At 42.2% G+C, this 13,833-nt stretch overlaps 1 protein-coding gene across 5 annotated transcripts in view; it reads left to right on the forward strand.

Moving 5' to 3' along the window:
* Window positions 1–13,833, forward strand: part of SFMBT2 (Scm like with four mbt domains 2) — a 243,407-nt gene that overhangs the window by 204,839 nt on the left and 24,735 nt on the right. For all 5 annotated transcript variants that reach the window (XM_033959308.1, XM_033959310.1, XM_033959309.1 and 2 more), the window contains 3 exons: window positions 3,316–3,386; window positions 9,220–9,359; window positions 11,873–11,982. In XM_033959308.1, coding sequence (XP_033815199.1) covers window positions 3,316–3,386; window positions 9,220–9,359; window positions 11,873–11,982 — 321 coding nt within the window. The remainder of the gene's footprint in view (window positions 1–3,315; window positions 3,387–9,219; window positions 9,360–11,872; window positions 11,983–13,833) is intronic.

Consider the following 13,833-nt stretch of genomic DNA (forward strand, 5'->3'; position numbering starts at 1 on the left):
CTCAGCTGACTCCTTCTCAGTCCCTCCAGTTCATAGGAGCTACTCTGGACACTATCAATCTGAGAGCATATCTTCCACAACCACGTCAGAATGCACTCCTTCAACTGTCTCAACAATTCTGCCAACTTTCCTCTGTTCCAGCAAGGAAAATGATGGTTCTGCTTGGTCACATGGCTTCTACAGTTCATGTGGTTCCTTTTGCCAGACTTCACCTTCGCATTCCTCAATGGACACTGGCATCTCAATGGCAACAATCAGTGGATCCACCAACTCGACTAATTTCCATCACGCCTTCATTAAAGAAGTCTCTCCGCTGGTGGATGCTCTCTTTGAATCTTTCAAAAGGTTTACTGTTTTATCCTCTTCCTCATCAGAAGGTCCTCACAACCGACTCGTCAATGTATGCATGGGGAGCTCATGTGGACGGTCTTTGCACTCAAGGGCTCTGGACCCAAGCGGACCGGCGGTGTTCTATAAATCTGTTGGAACTCAGAGCGATATTCTATGCTCTCAAAGCTTTTCAGCATCTACTTCACGACATGGTGATTCTAGTACGTACCGACAACCAAGTAGCCATGTATTATGTCAACAAACAGGGAGGGACGGGATCTCACTCCCTCTGTCACGAAGCTCTGAAATTGTGGCATTGGGCGATTCTTCACAACATCTTTCTCAGAGCGGTTTATATTCAGGGTCAACAAAATTGTTTGGCGGACAAATTGAGTCGTCTTCTACAACCTCACGAATGGACACTCAATTCTCCTACTCTTCGCCAAATTTTTGCTCGTTGGGGGACTCCACAGATAGATCTGTTTGCGTCACCTCTCAACTTCAAACTGCCTCAATTTTGCTCCCGCATCTATACTCCTCAGCGTCTCGAAGCGGATGCGTTTCTACTGGACTGGAGGAATCAATTCCTTTATGCTTTTCCTCCGTTTCCTCTGATTCTCAAGACTCTGGTCAAGTTGAAATCAGACCGGGCCACCATGATTCTGATAGCCCCTCGGTGGCCCAGGCAGCCTTGGTTCTCCCTTCTACTTCAACTCAGCACCAGGGAACCTCTACTTCTTCCAATATTTCCTTCTCTACTCACGCAGAATCAAGGATCTTTGCTTCATCCCAATCTACAGTCTCTACATTTGACAGCTTGGTACCTTTCTCTATAACAGACTTTTCTCAATTCTCTCCGTCTGTGCAAGATATTTTACTTGCTTCCAGAAAACCATCAACTAGACAATGTTATGGTCAAAAGTGGACAAGATTCTCTGCTTGGTGTTCTACACGTAATTTACTTCCCAGATCTGCTTCCTTGACATCAATTCTGGACTATTTACTTCATTTATCACAATCTGGACTTCAGACTACATCTATCCGAGTCCACCTTAGTGCTATAGCTGCTTTTCATCAGCCTTTGGATGGAAAATCCCTTTCTGCACATCCTATGATTTCTCGTTTTATGAAAGGACTTCTCAATCTCCATCCTCCTATTAAACCACCTCCTGTGGTTTGGGACCTCAATGTTGTTTTAGCTCAACTTATGAAATCTCCTTTTGAACCACTTGACAAAGCTCATCTCAAGTATCTCACTTGGAAAGCTGTTTTCCTGATCGCCCTCACTTCTGCTCGACGCGTCAGTGAGTTACAAGCACTAGTGGCTGATCCACCTTTTACAGTTTTTCACCATGACAAGGTTGTTCTACATACTCATCCTAAATTCTTACCTAAAGTTGTTTCAGAATTTCATATCAATCAGTCTATTGTTCTGCCTGTATTTTTTCCAAAGCCTCATTCTCATCCAGGAGAGGCGGCTCTTCATACATTGGACTGTAAACGTGCTTTGGCTTTCTACCTTCAACGCACTCAACTTCACAGAACATCTCCTCAACTTTTCATATCTTTTGATCCGAACAGATTGGGTCGTCCTATATCAAAACGCACAATCTCCAACTGGATGGCTGCTTGCATTTCTTTCTGCTATACTCAGGCTGGTCTTCCTCTGCAAGGTCGAGTGATGGGCCACAAAGTTAGAGCTATGGCGGCGTCTGTAGCTTTCCTCCGATCAACTCCTATTGAGGAAATCTGCAAGGCTGCCACTTGGTCCTCGGTTCATACTTTCACTTCTCATTATTGTCTGGATACCTTATCCAGGAGGGATGGCCATTTTGGCCAATCTGTTTTGCAAAATCTTTTTTCGTAATATGCCAACTTCCCTCCATCCCTTTCTATTTAGCTTGGAGGTCACCCATGTGTGGGAATATGCTGCCTGCTTGTCCTGGGATAAAGCACAGTTACTTACCGTAACAGTTGTTATCCAGGGACAGCAGGCAGATATTCCCACAACCCTCCCTCCTCCCCTGGTTGGCTTCTTGGCTAGGTATCTGAACTGAGGATCCTCTCAGGAGATGCGCCCCCTAGTTCGGGCGGGAAGGCACACGCGCAGGCGTGGTGCAGTGCTCGAAAGTTCGAGATCTTCAAGCAAGTTTGCTTTCGAGGCTGTCCGCTGCGGGGCTCCGTCGGTGACGTCACCCATGTGTGGGAATATCTGCCTGCTGTCCCTGGATAACAACTGTTACGGTAAGTAACTGTGCTTTACCGGAAGTCCATGTCTTGTCTTCTGGGTTGGAGTGGGATTTTCTTTGTTATAATTTTTGTCTCTATTAGCGACTCTCTCATAAACTGCCTTGTTGGGGTTTTTTTTTTCATGAAAAGTGGCATATCAAATAAGACTAAATATTAAACGCTGTCTCCTTCACCCACACTTATTCTGTCCTTTAGCTTATCCTCACCTGCTTTCCTCACAGCCTAGATTTCCCCTTGCTCTGACACACCGTCCATAAAGTGCCTTCTCACCACACACAGTCTTTCCCCCCAGTCCTATATTAGCCACTCTCAACTTTCACCTACTTCTCCCAAAGAATCCAGCTTGTCCCTGTCCTCATCTCCAGAAAGCTGGCTTTTTCCCGCAGTTTGCTAGGCTCCCCCACTCATCCACCTTCTCCAAAATCATGGCTCTGGAACAGCTGTTTCATTTTTACAGGCACTGCGTAATTCTCATGCGTTTTAGCTACGCAGTACCAAAGTTCTCACACTCATAATAATAGCTGAGGGGTTTGGGCTAGGCATTGCTCAAATTCAAAGAAACATACGGTGCCAGAGAATGAAATGATGACGGTTCAAAGGTGGCAAGCCTCTGCTGGAGGTGGGAAAGAGTATTTACAGGAGGAGAGAGTGAAGGACTGATGGGAACCTTTTTCGCACAAGTTTCAGAGTCTTACTAGCTCTTACACTGCCGAATTGTGTCTTGTTTTCAATTAGGTTGCCTGCCTCAGTACCTGTGGAAAAAATACCTCATGATCTATGTCCTGTGCTCCAACCTGATGCAACAAGTGAGTTTTTCTCTGCTTCTTGGATATTTATAACACTATATTAGCCTTCATGTAGAAACTGAATTTTATGAGATAAGAGGAGGTGGGGTTAGATCAAAAGAGGTAGTAATTACATTACATTACAGATTTCTATTCCGCCATTACCTTTCGATTCAAAGCGGATTACAAAAAGAGTTATGGAAGAAGGGTTACAACGTTAGATCAGAGAAGGTTTCCAAGAGAGGGAAAAGTAGGATCTGGGGTTAGGGAGAGGATGGTAAGAGGGGGGTTAAGCTTTATCATGGTATTAAGCTTTATTAAAGGATTTCTTGAGTATAGTTTTTATTTCCTTTCTGAACATCTTGTAGTCTGGGGTTGTTGTCAATAGGTTGGAGACTTGGTTGTCTATCTTCGCTGCCTGAGTGGCCAGTAGTCCGTTGTATAGTTTTGTCCGTTTTACTTCTTTGATTGGGGGGTAAGTGAATGGGCTTAGTTTTGCATTTCGAAACTGTACACACATTTTTCTACAAATATTTGTCCAAAAATAGCAGGTGGGAGGATTTTGGATTTGGCTCAAGTGGTGAGTTGCAATTAAGTACAGTATTGTCGGTATGTTCATGTACCCAGAGACAGCCTAAGTGGTTCTTTAACAAACTGCAGTAAGCACTAATGTGTGCTTATCGCAGGTTGAAAAGCACTGCCGTAAGGCAACACAGGCATCGCACAATCGTTTTGGGATCAGCACGCACTACCCACACACTAAAAAACAGAATTTATATTTTTTTGCACTGGGGGGTATTCTGGAAACAGAGAGCAGCTTTGTTCTGTACCAATCGGTTAGTACAGTTACATTGCTGCATGCTAACCAATTAATGTGTGGCCCTTAGGCCCAGATTGTACTACAGCTGTCAAAAGTTAGGTGGCCTAACTTAATTGGTTTAAATGCCTTTAATTGACATGATAATTGAAGATGTTTAAAAGTAATTAAAACGTCATTTAAAAAAAAAAAAAAATGGCGCCAGAACCGCAACTATGGAGGAGCCTACCAGCACCTAAGCATAAAATTGGCGTAGTTAGTGCCTGAATTACCCTTAGGCATCAGTAAGTGCCTCCATAGACGTGATTCTCATCACAGATAAGCGCCAGAAATGTAAGTCTTTTGAAAACCCTGGCCTATGTTTCTAGCACCTATCTGTGATTTGGCCACGCTTCTATAAACAACGCCATCATGTGATTGACACATGATCATTGCCACTTTTATGGGTGGCTGCCAATCACAACACCATTTATAGAATCCGGGCCTTACTGCCTGCAAAATAGGTAGTGGTAAGGACTTGTGTGCTAATGGCTATGCTAATGAGGAAATTAGCATGTGGCCATTAATAGGAAAAATGGAAATGGGGTCATTTTACCGCCATTCTAAAAGTGGCCTCGGCACGTGGGAACATAACATAATAGCAGTTTTATAGATCACATAACCATTAGTTCAATGCGGTTAACAAAAGATTATGCTATGGGACATACAGAGATATTGTGATGCACAGAAATTTAGCTAGCCAAAAATTTGGAGAAAAGAAAAGTCTTCAGAAGTTTTCTATAATGTTTATAAGATATAGATCTAATCAACAATGGACGGAAATCTTTGTCATAAGAAGCAGCCTGATAAGAAAGACAGTGCCCATGACGTTTCTTGCTTTTGCAGCCTTTTGCTGAAGGCAATGTAAATAGGGCATGAGTTTTTCTACTCCTCTCATGTATCATGATAACAAATCTATCAACAAGATATAAAGGAGTAACACCAATAGCTTCTTTGTAATATAAGCATCGCAACTTGAAAATCACCCGGGCCTCCATTGGGTGCCAGTGCAACTCACGATAATAAGGAGTGACATTATCGTATTTCCTCAGGCCATAAATCATTCTTATAGCTGTATTTTGGACCAAGGCCAGTCTAGTCAAATTTTTCTTAGTACTTCTCAAGTATATAATATTACAATAATCTAAAATACTCAAAAGTAATGTCTGAACTAAGAGTGTAAAAGCGGTAACACCAAAGTAAGATCTGATGATACAGAGTTTCCATAAGGTGTAATAACTCTAATGGACCACTGCATCTATCTGAGTTTTCATAGTTAGATGCTGATCAAAAACAACTCCCAAAATTTTAATTGTGGTGCTTATTGTAAATAATACTGAATTGATCTTAATTGTTGGTTCAGGGATAATCTTTTGGGAGGATACAAAAAAGAATTTAGTCTTTTCCTGATTTAGTTTCAGCTTGAATTCTTGCATCCAGGATTCCATCGTATTTAACACAGACTCAATAAATTGAGTACTGTTGGATAATGGAGTACAACATGGGATAACAATTGTAATATTGTCAGCATAGCTGAACATAAGAATTCCCGCTGCTGGGTCAGACCAGTGGTCCATTGTGCCTAGCAGTCCGCTCACGTGGCGGCCCTCTGGTCAAAGACCAGAGCCCTAACTGAGACTAGCTCTACCTGAGTACATTCCGGTTCAGCAGGAACTTGTCTAACTTTGTCTTGAATCCCTGGAGGGTTTTTTCCCCTATGACAGACTCCGGAAGAGCGTTCCAGTTTTCTCCCACTCTCTGGGCGAAGAAGAACTTCCTTACGTTTGTATGGAATCTATTCCCTTTCAATTTTAGAGAGTACCCTCTCGTTCTCCCTACCTTGGAGAGGGTGAACAACCTGTCCTTATCTATAAGTCTATTCCCTTCATTACCTTGAATGTTTCGATCATGTCCCCTCTCAATCTCCCCTGTTTGAGGGAGAAAAGGCCCAGTTTCTCTAATCTTTCACTGTACGGCAACTCCTCCAGCCCCTTAACCATCTTAGTCGCTCTTCTATGGACCTTTCAAGTAGGACTGTGTCCTTCTTCGTGTACGGCGACCAGTGCTGGACGCAGTACTCCAGGTGAGGGCGCACCATGGCCCAGTAGAGCGGCATGATAACCTTCTCCGATCCCCTTCTTTATCATTCCTAGCATTCTGTTCATCCTTTTCGCCACCACAGCATATTGCTTGGACGGCTTCATCGACTTGTAGATCATAACTCCCAAGTCTCTTTCCTGGGAGGTCTCTCCAAGTACCGCCCTAGACATCTTGTATTCGTGCATGAGATTTTTGTTACCTACATGCATCACTTTACACTTATCCATGTTGAACCTCATCTGCAATGTTGATGCCCATTCCTCAAGCCTGATTATGTCACGTTGCAGATCTTTGCAATCCCCCAGTTTACTCATCCAGTGACCCAACGAAAGAAGATACATATTAAAAGAGTGTAGGAGAAAGTGGGGATCCCTGCAGGACTCCACACGGATTCTTCCAAATTACTGAAAGTACATCCTTGAATTTGAGCTGATACAGTCTTGATTCTAGGAATCCTTTAAACCATGAGAGTACTTTACCTTGGATTCCTAAAGAATCCAAAAACTCGAGTAATTTACCATGGTCTACTAGATCGAAATCGCTACTTAAATCAAACTGGAGCACCAACGCATTATTACCCTTACTCAGAAGACTGTTCAAATGGTCCAGTAGTGAGGCTAATACTGTCTCGGTACTATAGTGAGATCTAAAACCTGATTGAGAATCATGTAATAGAGAATGAGATTCCAAATATTTTGTTAATTGAATTTGCACCAACCCTTCCATGATCTTAGTGAAGAAGGGAATGGACACTATCAGTCTATAGTTTGAAGGTAAAGAAACAGATTCTTTTTCATTTTTAATAATAGGCGTAATAATTATATTACCCTCTTCTTGTGGAAAAATACCTTTATCTAGTGAATCAGTGATCCATTCTTGCACTTTCATTTTAAATTCCAGAGGTGCGCAAGACATAAAATTAGTCAGGCAGGAGTCCAACATACAGTAAGATTTAGAATATTTGGAAAATAATTTAGAAAAATCCGTCCAATCAGAGTCATCAAAAATGGACCATATTAGGGCAGCTGGAACTTCATCTAGTGACTTTTCCTAGGAAGGACGCTTCAGTATAGCTCCTTTAGAACCCTTGATGAAGCCTTTGTGAGGCAAAACGGGTCCCATCGGGGCAGGCTAGCGACTCTGCACACTAAAGATAAGTAATAATACTTACTGTTACAATGTCTTATCAAAAGTTGATTATACAATAAATTAGCAACAGTAAGATATAAAGAAAACATTAAGGAGGAGGTGGTGATATGGGTCAGTGATTGAGACTCTAACCCATTTAGACTTATGTGTTGAATTTCTTATATCTGACACTCTGAAGTGGGGTGATTTGTATTTGTGGAAGGTTCCAGTTAATCTCACTTCATCATCTTCATTACCCTGGTAGTGATTCCCAGTGGTCAGTGAACCCCGCCCCGGACTTGTAGCAGGCCTCCGCTGGGCTGCTAGGCTCTGCACTCTGCCCCCCTCCCTGCCCTGTCCATTGTATGTCCTCTCTGCCTCGTACCTGGAATCCCTGGTGGTACAGAGGTGTAGCAGTCAGCAACTAGCCTGTGCTCCTGCCCTCCAGTCTCACTGCTAAACCAGTCGCTGCCGCGAGTTCTGGCTTCAGCTGTACCGAGCAGTAGTGCGTTTTGGTGCTGCTTCTCAGCACTGAGCAGCTTCCTGAATGGCTGTGGCGAGTCTCGCAAGAATTTGCAGGAGCCATTCAGGAAGCTGCTCAGCGCTGAGAAGCAGCACCAAAACGCACTCCTGCTCAGGATAGCTGAAGCCAGAACTCGTGGCAGCGACCGGTTTAGCAGCGGGGCAGGAGTTCGGAAAGCTTTCTCCTGCCCGCTACACCTCTGGATCACCAAGGATTCCAGGTACGCAGCATAGAGGAGGTACAATGGACAAGGTGGGGGGGGATAAGTTGCAGAGCTTGACAGAGGAGAGAGAGCAGGGGGCTGGGTATAGTGCCTGGCAGGGAGGGGGCTGGGTGCAGAGCCTGACAGGGGAGAAAGGGAAGAGGGATGGGTGCAGTGCCTGGCAAGGAGGGGGCTGGATGCAGAGTCTGATGTGGGAGGGAGGGAGGGAGGGGCGTTGGGTGCAGATCCTGGCAGGGCAGAGCACTTGAATATTAAGCCACCCAACTTATATTCGAGTCAACTTTTTTTGGGGGGGAATGGGGATCTTGACTTATATTTGGATCGACTTATATTCAAGTATATATGGTAAGCCATTTCTCTATGCTGTGGGTGTTTTTTTGTGTTTTTTAAAGGGAAAGTAGGTACTTTCCCTTTGAGAACTGATGCATTGTGCAAGTAGAAATACTTGTGGGCTTTGCAGCTACAGAGACAGTTTGAAAACTGCTGGCTAGATGCAGAAATACTAATAAGAGATTCTTTGGAATAAAAAGGATGTAAAATGTTAAAATATTCCTAAGACTCAACTGATGTTATTTGCCATAGGTCCTGTTTTAGATTAAGGCAACCTCTTTACTAGTAATGTACATTAACAATGTTACCACATACTAAAATGGTAGAGCACACTTTAGCAAATGTAGGACTATAGAATTAGCTTGAACTTAATTTTGGTTGTATTACTGTCACATTGAGCTTATTGAGAGGCTTCTTTACCAAAGAACACTATAAGTTTTAGTAAAGGCACCTGAGTGTTTGCAAATTTGGCCTTTTCTTACTTTTTTTGGATAAACTAAATTGATAAAGCAACTCCTCAGTCTCACCACTACCCTGGCCTAGATTCCCACTAGTGAGTACTGCAGTGAAAGGGTTGTCTACGTCTGAAACAAGCTGGGAGGTTTGTCTGTGTTAGGTAGGAACTTTGATTGCCTTCATAAGAATCTGAAAATAAAAATGATGCAGCCTTCCTAACAATGCCCTTTTATTCCAGGTCCCACCAATGGGAAATACTGCTGCCCCCAGCTCTTCATCAACCATCGCTGTTTCTCAGGCCCATATTTAAACAAAGGAAGAATTGCAGAACTACCTCAGTCAGTCGGGCCTGGCAAATGTGTCCTTGTTCTCAAAGAGGTAAGGTATCTGCACAATTTAGGATCATTTTATAAAGGTGTTTTTGGGGGGCTCACATGATGCGGTGAGGAGTGAAGAAGGCGTGTTTCGTGGCTGCTCGTGAGACCCTGCACCAACTCGTTTTTTTTTCTCAGAGAGCAATGACTGGCTGACCTTAACTTGCTTGCTTAACAATCACAAACATATGGACAGATATATTGTGAAGTCTGGGAGGTGCAATGTCTAGCAAGACAGCTAAAATAGACAAAGGTCATGGGCTGGAGAACAAGATGGTGGATCCTCCTTCTCTGGCAAGTTCTTTTCCTGACCCTCCCCCATTCCTGCAAGCTCCATCCTCATCTGCACAAACCTCAAACACTTTAAAATCATAAGAGTTTGAGGCTGGTGCGGTTAAGGCAGAGCTTACAGGAAACTCGTGGGGACGAAGAAATTGAGTTCCTGCGGGGACGGGGAAAAATGTGTCCCCGTGTCATTCTCTAGTCCAGGGGTAGGGAACTCCGATCCTCAAGAGCCATATTCCAGTCGGGTTTTCAGGATTTCCCCAATGAATTTGCATTGAAAGCAGTGCATGCAAATAGATTTCATGCATATTCATTGCAGAAATCCTGAAAACCCGACTGGAATATGGCTCTTGAGGACCAGAGTTCTCTACCCCTGCTCTAATCAATATTACCACAACACTACAATTTAGAGTACAATTAAACAAACTGTCTCCCAAAATTGATTTAATTCATATAATATAACGAGACAGGCACTTTGCACCAATACAATGTCTTTAATATATAGCTTTAATTATAACATTATTTTACACAATAAACAAAATGAATGGATCCATCTTACACTTCCAATTAATAAAATCTACATTAACCAGCTAGGCCGTGGCTTGGCGGCTTAGGTGGTTAACGTAGATTTTATTAATTGGAAGTGTAAGATGGATCCATTCATTGTGTTTATTGTGTAAAATGATGTTATAATTAAAGCTCTATACTAAAGACATTGCATTGATGCAAAGCGCCTGTCTCATTATATGAATTTAGTCTATATTACCGGTGCCTAGGGTTTGTGATAGATGCAGTTAGCCATGATTCTTTAAACTGCACCTAAGCGTGACTGACATTCAGCCGGTGCCATTTTTGTAGGCGACTGCTGATTTAGGTGCCATTTACAGAATCAGGCCCCCGGTGTCATGCAGGTCTTTGGCTGGTGTAACTAAAGGTTCATAAACGTAACGCACAGTGGCGGGTGCCATCTTATACAATCACTTCCGGAATACACATTCATTTACATTAACATACTGAACCTTTAGCAAAGCATAATTGGTGAGGCTTAGAGATTACTTCACTTGTAATTACAAATTATTTTACACAGTTGAAACTAATTATTCCTTTGTGACTCTCTTCCATTTAATGCTAAAGCTTATAGTTATATTCTTCAGTATCCAGGCAGAATATGAACCTTCTTTAAAAAACCATTAGACTTGTTCCTAGGATAGCAAATTACTGTCTCTCCATTTAATTGATCATACTTGCTTTCTAACAAATGGAATTTTCAGTGGTCCCTAACTGTGTAGTCAGGACAATAAGAGATAGCTAATACTCTGACATTAAAACAGCATTATTAACTGCAAGCCCAGAAAAACAAAAACAAAAAATCCACATTAAATAGAATTATTGGTCTTTAAAAGCTCACAATAAAAAATACAGTTACAGTTATTAGCAAATGTGTCATTCAAGAAATATGTTATTGAATAGCACACCAGCATATACCAATAACTCATATTCATTATTACAATGCCGAATTGTTTCTGTTTATTGTCTTACATTTCTAAACAGAAATTCTAGCCTATATTTCACATCATTCAAGGGTGACAACAATATTCAGCACCATTTGCTGGATAGCTATCTAGATAAATGCTGTACTAAGTTATCTGAATATTAGTCATCTCCTGGTAACTCCTAGCTCTACTCATGCTCGCCCCTGGACTCCCTCAGCGCTATCTGGATAGCGCCAGATGGTCTGTTTCCAAGTTTCAAGTTTATTAAAAAATTTTGATACCATTCAATCAGACTTCTGAGTGGTGTACAATAAAAAATACAGTTTGTGACAAAGATAGGGTTTGCATTTGGCAGTTAAAATACAGTATACGTAACATACTCAAACAAAGACAAACGGGAACAAATGGAAAAAAGGGTAGGTCTGCAGCGATTTTCAGCAACATTATCTGGATAATTCCACTGAAAATCCAGGCACTTATTCAAGTAGCCGGTGCTGAAAGGTATCTATATCCTTTCAGAGGTACTAAAGAAAGTCAGATATCATTTTGTGCTAGTTTTTTCTTTTGCAAAGCAATAAAGCTTAAAGCTTTCTAGATTTATACCCTGGACACAGCATCTGAAAAAAAAATCTCATTCATTGAGACAAGTGCTGCTGAACACTCAATGGTTTATATTTGTCTTTTCAAAGTATGATTCTAGTGGTAAGAAGTTCTACTGATTTCTCTTTGATTGTTTCAGGTCCTTAGCATGATTATTAATGCAGCCTACAAACCAGGAAGGGTGTTACGAGAACTGCAGCTTGTGGAAGATCCTCAGTGGAATTTTCAAGAAGAAACTCTTAAAGCCAAGTAAGTATGTCACTTAGAAATTGTTTTAGAATTTGTTTATATGCTAATTCTGATTATTCCAGTAATGGTGTGAATTTGTTGACAATGCTGGAATAATACTTTTCTTTAGCGCCTCTCCAGACCGGTACAGTTCACTGAAGGGTAAAAACTCACCATGACCAGCAGGTGGAGGCTGAGACAAAACCTTTTGACTACAATACAAGTAGCTGTGCTTCCCCTAATATAACCAGTCTGTTCTCAGTGTCCAAGCAGGTGTGGTAAGCTGTTGCCAGTCTTTTCTCCTTTTGTGCTATCTTTAGCAGAGAATTATTTGTGGCTGCGTAGGAAATTAGCAAGGGAAAGTTCTCATCCACCCCACTCTGTAGAGATGATAGGGGTGTTTGATCTCAAAAGAGTGAGATTTTACTGCCCCAAAAAGTGAGCTTGAAAGCCAAAGAGTGAGAATTTTTCAGGTGCAGAATCCAGGGCATAAATCTAGAAAGATTTAAGAGACCTTTTTACTAAACTGTGGTAAACATTGATGCATGCTTACCACAGGTTAAAAAGCGCTGACGTGGGGTGCACTTAGGTATCCCATGGTTGTTATTGCATGTATGTGTGCTACCCATGTGCTAAAAAATAGTTTTTATTTTTTAGCACTGGAGGCAAAGAGTAAGCATGCACTAAGATTTCAGACAAGACCACTGAGCTTGTAGAACAGAGGAATGCTGCTAAATTTATGAATCCAACAAAAGCAAGAAAACTGATAAGTGATAGGGAAGCAGTGGGATTCACCTCACTCCCTAAATGCTCTGAGGGCACTGCTTTAAATTAGATTGGTTGAGTAGGCAACAGGCAGATGCTGCTCAGCCAATCATTCAGATCAGTACTTCAGATCAGAGCCTTCAGGGGGTTCAGAGAATCCCCAGCCCAAGAGCCCAGCTTTTTTTGTTGTTGTTGTTTACTTTTTGTTTAATGCAGTTGGACTAGTTGAGCAGGCTGCCTACTCAACAAACCAAACTGCATCAAGCAAAAAGGAAGCAAAAAAGAAGCAGGGCTTAAAGCTGGAGATTTATTGAAAGCCACCACCACACGCCACTGTAGGGAAAATTTTTGGAACAAAGTTGTTGCAGACCTGGAAGCTTGTGTTGGATGATCAAGGAACACTTTTTTTCTATGCTAAAAGCACTCACAGGCAAATGTGTTCAGCTACATACGGATGTCCAAGAGACATCAGGAAGAACTACCAAAACAACTGCTGAGGCACTCCAGTGCTGAGAAAAGCACTGCTTTGGTCCGCCAACTATACTCAAACATGATCTAGAAAATGAGGAAGCAATCCCTGGTAATATAAATGAAGAAGAGCCATCTAAAACTGAGATCACTCAAGCCATTGAACAACAAAAAAATGTCAAGGCACCTGGACCAGATGAGGTGTGTGTGGAAGCCTTAAAAGCAGGAAGCGGAGGGAACGGGGAGGTGGCGATGGAGTCAAGATGGCCACAGAGTTGTGAAGCACACTTATTTGCTCTTTTCTCTTTGTAATTATTTTACCTGTTATGGGCAAGGGGGAGAGATTGGGTCTGTGCCACCGTTGGACCCAATGAATTCTTTTGTGCAATAAGCAACAGACTCTAAGGAATCTAGGTAATACATGATTAAATTAATTTGTCTCTTCTTTGATATTTCTGGACCATAGCCTAAAGTCTACCTGGTATTGTCCTAGATTCCAACTACTGAAGTTGCCATCTAAGCTCACGCCAGCCTATCCAACCTTCCTGTTGTTTGCACGATGTCTACTGTAAAGTCTGGCCTGTAATGTCCTCATGTTCCAAGTTAGTGGAGTCCCGTTGATGCCCTCCTATCCCATCC

This window comes from Geotrypetes seraphini, chromosome 9 (assembly GCF_902459505.1).
Source record: "Geotrypetes seraphini chromosome 9, aGeoSer1.1, whole genome shotgun sequence".
Classification (NCBI taxonomy): Eukaryota; Metazoa; Chordata; class Amphibia; order Gymnophiona; family Dermophiidae; genus Geotrypetes; species Geotrypetes seraphini.